The sequence below is a fragment of the Tigriopus californicus genome, chromosome 12 (genome assembly GCF_007210705.1).
Source record: "Tigriopus californicus strain San Diego chromosome 12, Tcal_SD_v2.1, whole genome shotgun sequence".
Classification (NCBI taxonomy): Eukaryota; Metazoa; Arthropoda; class Copepoda; order Harpacticoida; family Harpacticidae; genus Tigriopus; species Tigriopus californicus.
Window position 1 is genome coordinate 12,154,121 of NC_081451.1, and position 13,558 is coordinate 12,167,678.

Genomic DNA, 13,558 nt, shown 5'->3' on the forward strand with positions numbered 1-13,558 from the left:
TGTCTTCGACTTTGAATGCGTGGGGGTAACTTGCTCTTTCAGGATTGGTCTCCTTTTCATCTTTTTCCTTCTCTCATTCACATGGCCTTTGGATTCGGCCTGGTTTGGTTCAATCGGTTCAATCTGTTCACTCGGCATCCTTGCATTGCTCATGATGGGGTCTCTCTCGACTTCTTTCCTCGAAGTCTTCTCAACACGCTTGCGGCATTTCTGCATCTTCCGTTCTTCAACGTTTACCTCCCCCCCATGGGGCTGGCGCTGACGGCGTTGATCGTGGTCTCGACCACCTTTCTTTTTCCCCTCACATTGGGGTTATCCGTTTTCTTGCGCCCAAAGTGGAGCAAGACATTATGAAACCCTTGACATTTCTGGCAAGGAGGGCCTGGCACTTTCCAAAATCATGTCTGACCATGCACTTGAAGCACAAATGGTTTATTCGCACCAATTGCCACCGGGCAGGTATGGGTAGAGAGCCACCTTCTGGCAATTTCTTATATCCTTATGAGCTGTCTCATCACAGAATGGGCATTTCTTAAGCTCAACAGTGCATCTAGCACTATACACACACCTGGATTCGGGCTGATGAGTTTTCTCGTTCCTTTTAACATGGATGACCGCCCGGATCTTTTCTCTTCATTTTTGACTTTGGTTTGTCTTCAACTCTCTAGCGTCTAGGAGACTTTCATTCTTCTTATCGTCTCTTGTCTCTTTCTTAACACATCGATGATTGGGGCTCGTCAATGTTCATTAGGCGAGTTGACGGTTGTTGATCTTTTCCGTCATCATTGCAGGCTGATTGTTTGATACTTCAGCGACTTCATGCTTCTTTGCGGGGTCCATACTCTTTGCCTTACCCTCATGGCTTTCCTTGGCACTACCTTCATGGCCAACGAAATCTTCCTGTTTTCTTGACGGAGTTTCTTCACTTGTCAGGGCATGGCCCATGAGAACGGTGACCACTGGCTCGACTACTTCTTGGTTCTCATCATTATGTCTCTCCTCTTCCACCTGGGTTGGTTGCGGGGAACTGTTTCAGGATAGTATTGAGCCTCTCTTCTCGTGTTGTAACCATGATTGTTACGCACATTTCCTCCATAATGAGGCACAGGATTCTGGAATCTAGGAGGGCTTTGGTAATCGACATGGAGCAATACATGGTGGCTATAATTGCAGATCGAGCAGCGGGGGGCGTTGCAGCTTTGGAAATGGTGTCTGCCGAGACACCTGTAGCACAAGTTATTTGTCCTAGCGATGTGCCTTCTAGTGTCAATGGAAATACTGCGGACTTTTCTACACTCGCTCACATTGGCATGCGCTCGCTCATCACAGAAGGGGCATCGATTCTCCTCCATTGTTCCCACTGCGTTGAACATCATCGTGGCTTTAGGTTCAGGCTGCCTAAATTTGCTCGGTTGAGGAGAACTGGGAATTTGTCCGGTTTCTTCTCCTTTTTCTGTTCGGCTGTTCGAGCCCGTACCACTGGGGAATCATACAAATTTATGGATTCAATAAGGAACTGAGAAAAGTCACTGATCAGTACGGGTTCCCCACGTGTGTCCATTTTCTGGACCTTTGATTTCCACTGGAGTAGCACCTCAAGTGGAAGCTTGTGCTCGATTGGTGGATCAAGAGGGTAGCTAGTTGACGTGAGTCTTGGTCAATCAACTTGAACAACGCCACTAAACTATTAACCGCCAATAAGAGTTCAAGCAGATTCACGTTTTTCTCCTTCAATTGGTCAAGCTCTATAGTCATTTCACTCAACAAATCACGTTCCTTGCCATAAATCTGGTGGGGTTCCCGATTGCGTCTCCATAGGTGCTGTGGGACGATGCAATTTGGAGGGCACGTCCTCTCAAGTGACGTTTCAAATACGCGAGTTTACTAGCTAAATCCAGGCCTGGATTTTTCTGATAAACGTCCCTGAAAGATGGCCACCACTCAAAAAACTTTTCGAACTATCTCCAGAGAAGACTGGAACCTCCAACGTGGGCAGCTTATAGGTAGCTAGCGCCCCTAGGTGTTCTGGAACCTCGGTGTCCACATCCCCTAACCATGAATTTTTTCTGAGTGGAGAATCCACGGGTTGAGTGGGTGCTCTCATCAACGTTTGTCTCGATGTAGTGCTGTCCGGACTGTTGGGATACGTAAGGTTTTTCTTGGTCTCCCACATCGACACTGGCTTTGGGCTGGGCGTGTCAGTCGCTCGAAATCGAGTCGTTCTCAAGTTCGATTGAGCATCCACTAGTTGATCTGGCATGTTTTCAACACTCCTTGTCCTGTGCGATGATTGCTCACGTCTTCTTTCCATTCTCATTTCCGCAAGCTCCTCTTTCATCTCGAAAATGGCTCATCCGCTCTTCCATCTTGGAAAATTGACTCATCATTGCCGACACATTTTTCATCCGCGATGTGAAGTCTTCTGAGGTGACAGCTTGGGGTTGGACGGTGTTATTGTAGGTTCTAGTCAGGTGAGGCTTTGTCTCTGGTTGTGTCTGCATTACAGCTGGTCCCACAAGGGGTGTAGGAATATCTTGATCGGTTCGTCCTCCGATAGAGCAAAGGTTTTGATATTGTTCCTCCGCTCGCCAAAACTTGGATTGCAAATTCTTGTATGATTGAACCTCGTGTTCGCGCTCGGCGTCTAGCATTAGTTCTTGCAGCTCCTCCTGAGCCTCTTCCATCTCTCTGAACGTGTCTTCTAGATTTCTAAACGCTCGCTCCAACTCCGCCGTATACCCAACATCTCGATCCACTTCATTTTGAAAGTCGTCAAGTGAATCTCTAAAGGTTTTGAATATTGCATTCCGCTCCTCAATTTTTGCCTTTTTCGCGCTGCGTAGAACCATTTTTGGATCAGACATGGCCATATTCTCAGTCACTATCCCTTCTTAAAGAACTCGACGATCTTGATCGAGAGAAATTCGACTCCCTGATCGAAGGGTGCTGGTGCTGTCACGTGAACGAAATCCCCAACAGATGGTCAATTATATCTCTCGCACAATGGATCTCGGACAAAATTTATATCGCCTCTTGCTTTACGGAAGTTTTGAATTGCTCCCGGCAACGAAAAATGTGTTGAATATGGGCGAGCTATATGGCTATCAATTCCAACACTATTGGGAACCAAAATCACTTCTAAACAAATTTTTTGATGATGGGCTAAAGAGTACTCTAACCAACACTAAATGTCCGCACTAAAGAGGGGATTATGATGTTCTTGTCACTGGCTTTCACTGTCAGTGTAACTCAGGGCACAGAATTCTATCTTGGGGAATCTGGAAAAAATCCCAATGTTTGTGGGCACTCAGGGCACGGAATTCTGTCTTGTAAGCTCTGAAACAAATTCTTATATTGCCACCTGGGCAAAACAGTCAATCGTCTTGCGACACCAAACAAATTGCAAATCAAAATTTATTCACGGGAATCTAAAAATTCCCGGGTCGCGGCACCAAAAAGAGAACTCTATGTAGTTCTTTGACGCGAGTCGTTTAATGGCTTTATCAAGGGGTGGTAAAACTTACTGTAAGACTGTGTTGCGGTTAATTAATCAATACGGGAATTTCTTTCCCGGGTCGCGGCACCAAAAAGAGACTCTATGTTCCGTCCACCAGCCAGGGGTGAAAGGTCCTGACTTATTGAATTCCCGTGGTGAACGGAAACATGGAACTCCTGACCCAAGCACTAGGTAAAAATACCTTGATAGCTCTCAAAGATGGAGGGCACCTAGTACATGGGCTTAAATTTCTTAGACCTATCTTAAGGCCTCCGGTTATAACCCTAATCAGGGCATACGAGCAATAGTTCGAGCTTCCTTTATCAGGGCCTCAAACAATCATCAAATGACTAAGGATACAAATCGCTAGTTACCTCTACTCCCCATTGGTCCCAGATCAATCTCGGTTGTCTGGCATACCTGGGCCAATCTTCAAGGCTAACTATCCTGCAAAATGTGGTCACTATCCTAGTCTACTGTGCATCTATCAAACGATGCTGATCTCTACACTTAGAGTCTAACACGGACTCTTGCCAAATCAAAGATGAACTTCGGTTACAGTTCCATCTACTTTATTCAATTGCTCTACATAAAAATGACACTCTTACCAATCAGCTGTCTTGCTCGGGTAATGAAAGAGGGGGTAATTGCTGGGCCATGGAAGAGGAAAAACATACATGGACAGAAAATGGTTTTGATCCTACTTTTTGATGAGGGGTGATTCTTGTCCAACGGAGATCCACGGCGATGACGTCGGTTCGATTGGATTGAAGGTCCAGAATCGAATTGAACGGAGTATAACTCAGAAGTTGCACTTGTACTAAGCTCCAGAGACTTTTCAACTCGTCTATGCTGGCTCACTGATGTATGCTATGCACTTCCCAGGTCCTCTGACTCTGCACGCTTCCTGGGTCCGAATCCAAGCGTTGACTTTCACTGCTCTTATTCAAAATGGATCGACTCAACCTCCAGCACGTCCTATCAAAATGTTCTCAAATTCAATACCAGCAAGAGCTTCACGATGGGAGTTGCTATCACTTGCAATGTTCAATGGTCCCTTGTCCCGAGAGTTCAAATGGTGGCTCTGCTCTCCTTGAGCCCAAAAATGTGGACTGACGTTGATTTAGCTTTCTCTGCCAATGTTGGCTTACCCTCTTCCACATGGAGGCTAAACGGGTTGTTCCAGGGCCCTTGTGGGACGGCGACGGTTTCTTGGGTAAAACCGTTGCGCGTCTGTATGACATCTGACCGCAACAGGGATTTTCACATACAATGTCCAGGGTTGACCTCCTTTTGCAGGCTAGCCACATTGGCCATCAAGGGGTTTCCGGATTGCCGACAATGGATTATGTCTACTCTTTTCTGTAGGGTGTGGCATGTGGCAACATCTGACCACCACTGGGTCTGACCGACATTTTGGTGACATCGATTATTGGGGATGAGATTTGGCTTATTCAGATTCTCTCCCCCTTCTCAAAATGATCACGAGAATGTCGTTCGATGACACGAGAATTTCCTGTTTTCTCCTCCCTTCAACATGTATCCGTCATTCTTCACCCATGGTTGTAAGCTGCGCTGACCAGCCCCTCGGGTACTGGAGCTATTCCTTGGTGAATAGGATGATCAAGGGGCTGGAGGAGGCTACTTGTGATGGGATCACGACGTCTTCCCGAGCATTAGGCTGGCATTTGGTCGACATCTGACCGACAGACGGACTACACAATGGGCAAATCCAACAACTTTGCTATTTTTCCAAGATCATTAATACCCATTTTCTTCACATTTTGATAAAAACCGTTCCCGGGAACAATCATTCATCTTGTACATCATTTATCCATGTCATCTTAGGATGATGTACTCGATTGTGGACGGAACACACATCAATGTTTCGAAAGTTTCAATCATTCAAGATGCGGCCGTGATCCGCAAGCAGAGAGTTCAGAATCGCCCGAATTGAACGAAATTTGCCTCTCTCAAATCCGTCCAAAGTTTGAGCCGGCCGGGAGTTTCGCTTCTAACCCCTAAATCGGCTCCTCGATTCGTTGAGGAACTCTTGGATTCGATCCTTTTCCATTTCCTTCAATGCCTCTACAACTCTCTCTGTGCACCCACAAGTTGAGACCATTGTCGGAACGAAGTAAACGAATAGGGCCAACGTCTAGCAATCATTTTCGCAGGCAGCATATAAAGACGACGTGTTGAGAGAGTGGGCTACCTCTATATGCACTGCTCTCGAACTGAGACACGTAAAAATGGCACCATATCTTCTCTCCTTTGGTAGTTACGAATCACAAATGGCCCAAAGAAGTCCACTCCAACGTAGGTGAAAGGAGGCTCGGATTGTAGCCGATCAAGGGCAGGTTTTGCCAATCACAGGTTGTTCGGATTCGTCCCCTCAAAACCTTGCATTGTACACATTGGGCAATGTGTCCACGCACTCTTGCATTCAGGCCGAGAATCCATTATCCACTCTGCCTAATAGCGGTTCATCGTTATTCCACGGCCTGCATGTGCTGTTTGCTGGATGGTGAAGCGCAATAGCCATTCCGGTGAGCTCACTTTTCTTTGGAAGGATAACTAACTGGGTTGACCTCCTCGTTGGCCAACCGATTAAGACGTCACCCACACGCGGAAACACAATTATCGTCTAAGAACGGATCAAGTTTGGATAACGGACTTCCAGCCTTGACTCGCAAACGAGTTCTCTTGCGAGTTGGTAAGCCCTTTAGATCCTCCTGTAGTCGAAGTTCGTTCCAAACGATCGCCTTTGTTCCCACTGATAAGAACCCGTTCTGCCTGACACAGAGTCTCAACTCTCTTTGTCTGTTCGGGCTTGCCTTGATTTGAGGTACCCAAGGAACTCAATCCAAATCGCTATTCGCTCTCTTGAGTCGTGTCAAGGACAAGTATCGTTCAACCATAGCTGGACGAAATCCGAACCATCCACTCTCGTCATCAAAACAGTCTTAGTTTCTTCAGCTCTGGATCATCTTCAGAAACGTTGAGCTGTGGCACCTGTGGACCATTCCAAACCCGCTCGCTATGCCACAAGAATTCCGGTCCCTTGAACCATTGGATGATTCCTGTCCACTTCGCTACAACTCAACCCTCGCGAGGCATCATCAGCCGGGTTGTTCTCCGACCGGACGTGTCTCCATTCATCTCTGTTGGTGCACTCGCGGATCTTTTGGACTCTGTTGGCTACGAACAATTGAAATCGCTTCTCGTCATTGCCCACATAACCCAACACAACCGTGCTATCTGTCAGTAGTAACAATTGAGTCATTGTAGCACAGTTCTTCCTGGCTTGAAGAAACAAGGTTCCCCGCCAACACAGCTCCTGCCAGCTCGATCCGAGGGATTGTTACAGACTTTCGTGGAGCTACTCTGGCTTTCCCAGCAACAAACACACGTTAACTCGGCCGTTTTCGTCCTCAAGGCGTAAATAAAGGACAGCTCCATATCCGTGAGTGATCCGTCAGCAAATGAATGCACCTCGCTTCTAACTATTTTTTGCCCAACACGTCTGGTCGAAATGCTCTTGGATCTCGATCAGGCTCAAGCCCTGAAGATCTTCCAACCATTTAATCCATCGACGTTCGGTCGCAAGAGAGACCCTTCATCCCATCCGAGCTTGATGCCGTTGCTTCCTGTAAAATTATTCCCCAACGAGCAAAAACGCAGAGGCCAACCCCATTGGATCGTAGACGCTGGAAATCGTGGACAAGATCGATCTCTTGTGACCTTTTTCTGGCTTGATATTGATTCGAAATCCAAGGGTATCATTACTAATGTTCCATAAAACACCAAGCGCACGCTCTGGAGACAAATTGCCTTGTGTTGGTTCGAGACACTAGACGGATGAATCACGCTGGCTTTCTGGAATCTGGGCCAAGAACTCCTTGGAATTGGACACGAATTTTGTCAGTTCGAAACCCCCCTTCCACAAAGCTTTACAACTTGGTCAGCAATTCACAGGCCTCTTCTACAGATCCAACGCTCTTAAGGCAGTCGTCCACGTAAAAGTTACGCTTTATTGTGTCAACAGCCTCGTCATCAAACTCAGCTCCATGATCTCGTGCGGTTCTTTTCAGCGCGTAGTTGGCGCAACCAGGAGAGCTGCGTCCACCGAAGAGATGTCTGGTCATTTCAAATTCGACCAGTCCGTTTTCCGGGGTCATGGTCCTCAACCGTTGGGGTCGCCTACCCTCCATGGACTTAATGGCGACCACGTTCCCACTTCGGTCACTAACTTCATTCACCCCATTTCGATCTAAATCCATACTTTTCGATCACCAAACCATAGAGATTATGTTCTTACTGAAACCGCAGGCCCTTTGCCTGGAACCACCAAACGAATAGCACACGATGTTCTTGCAGTTTAACGATTTCTTTATTTGCAAAATGGCGATAGGTCTGATGGCTACGTAAGAACAATGCTCTCTGTCGTTAGTTTCGGGCGCTTCCGGTTTCCTTTCGAATCCAACTAGTACCGAAAGCGACCGCTAGAACGTCGAACAACAAACAACAGTAAAACGCCATCTGTTGCTTCCTTTGGAAGCACGGATTGGTTTTTGGCACAAACAATATCCTATTAATCAGAGTTTTACAACAACGTTTCTGTCGCCTTAACATTTCCACGGTCCTCTTTACACGAGGAATTCTATCTTGATCATTGTCTATCCTGCAAAAGCGCCGTTTACCAATGCAAACAGTCTCTTTCATTGTTCCCTCATGTCAAATGACTATTTGCAATTGCATTGCACCCTCTCATTGTCTCCTTGATCAACGATTTGTTGATCAATACTCAGTCTATTTTCTGTCAAAGAGATTGGCAAACTTTCTGGTTACCCACGTACGTAGAGGGAAAAATTGTACAGCCGGTACAAATGTTTTCCTGATTAACCCTCTTTTCACACATCTTTTATAAATTGCCAAGAATATGTTCTCAATTCCTCTCTTTTGCCGAGCAACTTTTACTGCATAGACGTTAAGGTTCAGCCACTTCGACAAAGTTTCTCGACAATTCCTCTCTTTTACCGAGCAACTTTTACTACATAGACGTTAAGGTTCAGCCAGTTCGACAAAATTTCTCGTCAATTCCCTCTCTTTGCCGAGCAACTTTTACTGCATAGACGTTAAGGTTCAAACTTTGACAAAGTTTCTCGTCAATTCCTCTCTTTTGCCGAGCAACTTTTACTGCATAGACGTTAAGGTTCAGCCGGTTCAACAAAATTTCTCGTCAATTCCTCTCTTTAGCCGAGCAACTTTTACTGCATAGACGTTAAGGTTCAGCCACTTTGACAAAGTTTCTCATCAAATGCCTCTCTTTTGCCGAGCAACTTTTACTACATAGACGTTAAGGTTCATGCAGTTCGACAAGATTTCTCGTCAATTTACTACATAGAGGATCCACCAGCTTTCAGACCCCCCTCGGACCCCGTCTTCTCTTGGCCAGATGGAACAGAGACTTCTCTCAATAAGGGTGACGCTCGAGAAGGAGGTGTCCTGTTGCCGCATTTCCTTTTCTTCAACTTAGAGCATATCCTTGACACCCTGGGAAATGGGCCCTTACTTAGCAAGGCCCTTACCATCCTTTGTGGCTTTACAGGAGCAGTGCAGTCCTTTGCTTTGAAAATGCCGGGCTGTTTGGCCGTTTTGGCTGGGTGAAGACTTAGAATGTTCTGCTTGCCTTGGCCTTGGTTTCCATTGACTGGCAGCATGAGTCAAAGAACTGAAGAAGATAAAAGAATTAAGTGAATGCTTAAAGCCAACCGACATTTCATGACAAATTTACTGACCTCCTCAAAGAAGACGTCAAATTCCTTCAACTCTGTTCAAAGATCAGCCAGTGGCGAGCAAATCAATTTGTTCCTGCATGTACCGGTATTTAGTGGCTGTCGGGAAAATACCAATGAAAAAAACGCCACTTCGAATTGTTTGTAAAATCCAACAATGCCCTGCATTTTAATGAGCGTGTGAATAATCCATCAAGCCTAAACGGTATTCATACTCATCATATTTTCAGTACTGATTCATCTTGAATTAATATTGGATTTCATTTTCAGCCCTGAAAGACGCGTCCCTTTAGGATAAAATTCAATTCCTAAGGACATTGAGAGTACATTTACCCAAGTTACTCCATTGGGTTTTCTTTCGGGTATAATGAAAGCAAAAATGCTGATGTCATATGCCGAATACTTTCATTTCAAGAAGGTCGAGGAGGCTTATTAGAAGTGTCCAATTAAGATTGAAGATCAAACAATCAGTAACCAAGATCTGTCTCTTGCTGAAAAAAGCGTGGAAGAGGAGCCTTCACTTAAAGAATCGTCTAAAGCAGAGGATCCAATTATCCCACCCAGGCAACAAGACAGTAGTCTTTTCGAAATCGATCTTAGTGCTTCAACACTGAATCATCAGGACGCCGATAGTGACACTGACACTTCTGATGATGATAAATGTGTTTGCTTTGAAAAAAGAAAAGAAACATAAGAATTAATTGAGATTGAATAAATCTTGCAACATTTAATCAATCTTGTCTTTTTCCAGTGGGAGTCCTACTTTTCAGTTGATGAAGAAAAATAATGTTTGACCGTCAAATTCAAATTAGTTCCGGAATTACCCCCAACAGATTAACGTTAGTCCTAGTTTTGGGAAAATCAATCTGCCAGTCAGAATGTAAATCAAGTAAAGCACCTTATATAACGTTGGTCAAGATAAAGATATTCGCTTGAAGCTTTTTTTAACGGACCGTCAATGAGTGAAAAGGTAACAGTAATCCATAAAAGGATGAAAATCGTAGTTGTTGATATGCCGCTATTCCCTTTTCATCTTAGAGCAAACTCGAGTTGGAAATGCTTCTGAACCGCGATGAACTATTTCGAAGTTCTTTGTTGAGTTATTTGTTGTGGCCCACCTGCTCACGACTCCGAATTTACATCACTTTTGGCTCAAGCCTTCCCTTCCCTTGAACGTCATGAGGCGAAAAGTTTACTCTTGCGAAATTTCGTTACTTTCGGCAAAACATCAGTTGGTGTGATCCATTTCAACGGGTTGTAAGGCCAGAACATTTGGACCTATACGCAGAAAAATCCACTCAAAAGCTTTTGATGTCAGGTGATTTTGGAAATGATGCCATGGAAAGAAAAGGTAGAAACTTGGACATTAATTTAGCATAAAAAAGTAAAGGCATTATTCGAAATGGGATCACACCATTACAACATTTCAGTCATTGTCGTCGCTATCCAGAAAAAACTATTATGCCACATAGTAGTCAAATAACGAGTGTTCCCTTTTAGTGTAAAATTTCTACTCAACAACGAGACATCTCACCACAACTCTCCGCCACATGTCTAATTCTAACCAATTCTAATTTCCTAACCAATTGCTTTGAAACCTTGATCTTGCGATTTCCATTGATTCGTGGAGCCCATTACATAATGATTGATTTGGCAATGGACTCAAACCTACCGCCGGATTTAATGTTTCAAAGTTTTATTTTACCAACCGAACATGAAATATTTCTGTTTTACATTTACGTACTTAGTCGGTCTACTGTTGATTGTTTCACATCGATTAAATAAAAACCACTATCACCAGGTAAATCATGTGTTTTTACTAAATTTCCGTTTGTCAATAGTCGTCGTTGTTTTCTTCTTATACGGGATAAGACAACGAAATGGATCGCTCACGTCCAATCACGATAAGACTGGGGTGTTGTTGACCTATAAAAATGAAATTGGAGAAACTTGTAGAAGATAGTATGATTCCCACATTATTAAATGCTTATCAATGGTGAGCATAACTAGCTCTTCACTTGGAGAAAAAATGAGAGAGACCAAGGTGGATTAGAAGCGATGGCTGTTGGAAGGGATGTGCAAGTACGTATGTGTGTGTCGTAAAATCAACTTACCGAGTGGAGCTGAGAACTCAACTTCTAACCGTATCATACTCTCTAAGACTGTTGGAATTAGATAGTCAAGATTGGTCTCGAGACTAGTACTGAAAAGCTACAAAAAAGGTGAAGATTGAATCCCTTAACTGACACTTTGAACAATCGAAGTTTGATTGACCAGCTTTAGGTTTGAGTTGACAAATTGTAAACCCATACCTTATGTATATCCGCACACCAAACGTAACATCCATTTATAAAATCTGGAATGAAGGAAATTATCTCAAAACTGTTCCTGAAATTCAAATAATGCAATCTGCAAAAACATCCCCTTTTGACAAACCTTCATAACTTATCCCGGATGTAAAAGGCTAAGCTAAAAATGTGTTGAAAATTTGCAACCGGGCAAAAGCGATCTCATCATCATCCTCGCTTCCTTTGGTCGTCAATGAATCAATGGACGAACCTGCAGACGACAATGGCCCAAAATCAAGGGTTGCAACTCACTCCTGCCATCACGGCACTTACCATTGATAGTCATCCGAATACCCTTGATGAATGCAGTTGATGTAGGCTCATTGGCCCCTTCCCATCTGCCGTCTGTTCTGACTGGTCAAAGCTGACGCATCCTGCCACTTGCAGGATAACTTGTAAGAAGTTTTTGTCCTCCTTCCAACAAAGTTATCACCTGGCAGATTAGTTGGTACACAGCCTTATCTTAATAAATGAGAAACTTTAACTAACTTTCATATACCTTCAATGAAAAAGACGTAGTAGATCTTTTGAGGATTAGAGTACCTCCAGAACAAACTACCACTATAAAAAATTGCGGAATTCCTCCCAATAATTGAAAATGTGGTCGTGAAAAGTAAGAATTGCCTTCTTTTTGCCGACACCCAAATATTAAAATCCATGCTTACCATAAGGGCAGATATTTTTACGTGCAGCTTGAGTGAGACCAATGTCACCACAATATCATCCGTCTCGTCAGAGGTAAAGGCTCGAAATTCATTAGCTAAGTACAAAAAAAAACCCATTAAATCACACATAAGCACACATTTCCTATGTAGGACGGAAATACTTGTCTGGGTAAAAACGATTGTAACATCACAACCATCAGGCAGCATGCCTTCCTCATTAAAAAAAATGCCGGTTTGTAGTTGGCCCATAAAAATTGAGGGATATGCTTTATATGTCTGAGGAAGCGATTTAGTTAAAAATTGTTGACGTCTTTCCATAAAGTCTGCGTTATTTATCTGAAATGGTTTTCGAAAAGGTTATAAACAGAAGAAAACGTCAAATTATAGATTACCGACATCATTTGATTGCACAACGCCAAGGAGATCATCCTGGTGATAGGCCTCCATGCACTTTTGGCTCTTTTTGGCGTCGTTACCGTAAGACAATGAAGAAGATAAGTAAGTGACAAACAGACAATTGTCGCACTGAGGATTCAAAACGGTTCCATTTTCAATCAACCTGGCCTCCTTGAACATGCTGTAAAAGAAAAGGATAAGTATAAAAATGAATAATTGAATCCACAGGGGTGAGAACCATAAACTTTACCTGGGAAGAATGTTAGCTACAATTCCAGGTCCACCAGTTTCGAAGTTGTTGGGCGGATTTCCAGAGGCAGTTGTGAGCTGAATTCCAGCCTGGCAAAAGCAACAAAACCATTCATGATGCAAGATTAAAAGTCATTGTTTGCAATATACTACCTCCACTTTAATGTTGGCCAAATGAATTGTGTTGCCGCCGGTTTGTTTTGGTATCACAAAAGTCAGTTGGTCTTGGTTTGAAGTTAGAGCATTCGCTGAATATATAGGAATAATTCGACTTTGAGAAAACCGAGAACCACGGGGCAATTTGTGCAAAAATGAATCCACAAAACCAGCAGTAGGCTCAGTTTGAGCAACGATTCCATGATTGAAGAATAGCCGAAGTATTTGCCCAACCAGTCAGTTCAAAAGATTTATGTGACTGACGAAAGGGGATGAAGCTCTTACAGGCGCTTAAAAACATCATAGTTCATTGACTCCACGGTAACCTCATAACAATAATATTCTTATGGAGAGGATCCTGAGCGACATACCCCGGTCTAAATCTCTACGAAACAAGCTTCCAGAGAGAGAGAAAGGGGGTAGGGAACAACTAGATGGCATAGGAACAAC

General features: G+C 43.9%; 1 protein-coding gene across 1 annotated transcript; it reads right to left on the minus strand.

Moving 5' to 3' along the window:
* Positions 1-11,024: 11,024 nt before the first annotated feature.
* LOC131891405 (uncharacterized) lies at positions 11,025-13,341 on the minus strand. Its single transcript, XM_059240957.1, has 6 exons — positions 13,106-13,341; positions 12,954-13,042; positions 12,704-12,884; positions 12,469-12,643; positions 12,308-12,402; positions 11,025-12,104 (listed from the first exon to the last, which is right to left on the minus strand). Exons 3-6 carry the CDS (start codon positions 12,881-12,883, stop codon positions 12,084-12,086), a joined length of 471 nt encoding a protein of 156 aa, XP_059096940.1. The 5' UTR covers position 12,884; positions 12,954-13,042; positions 13,106-13,341; the 3' UTR covers positions 11,025-12,083.
* Positions 13,342-13,558: the final 217 nt, after the last annotated feature.

What these genes read in the sequence shown, in the direction of transcription:
- LOC131891405 (XM_059240957.1), bottom strand. Translation starts at nt 12,883, where the DNA reads ATGTTCAAGGAGGCCAGGTTGATTGAAAATGGAACCGTTTTGAATCCT. An exon ending in AATCGTTTTTACCCAGACAA is followed by an intron (nt 12,403 to 12,468) that starts GTATTTCCGTCC and finishes TTTTGTACTTAG; the next exon opens with CTAATGAATTTCGAGCCTTT. An exon ending in TAAAAATATCTGCCCTTATG is followed by an intron (nt 12,105 to 12,307) that starts GTAAGCATGGAT and finishes TCATTTATTAAG; the next exon opens with ATAAGGCTGTGTACCAACTA.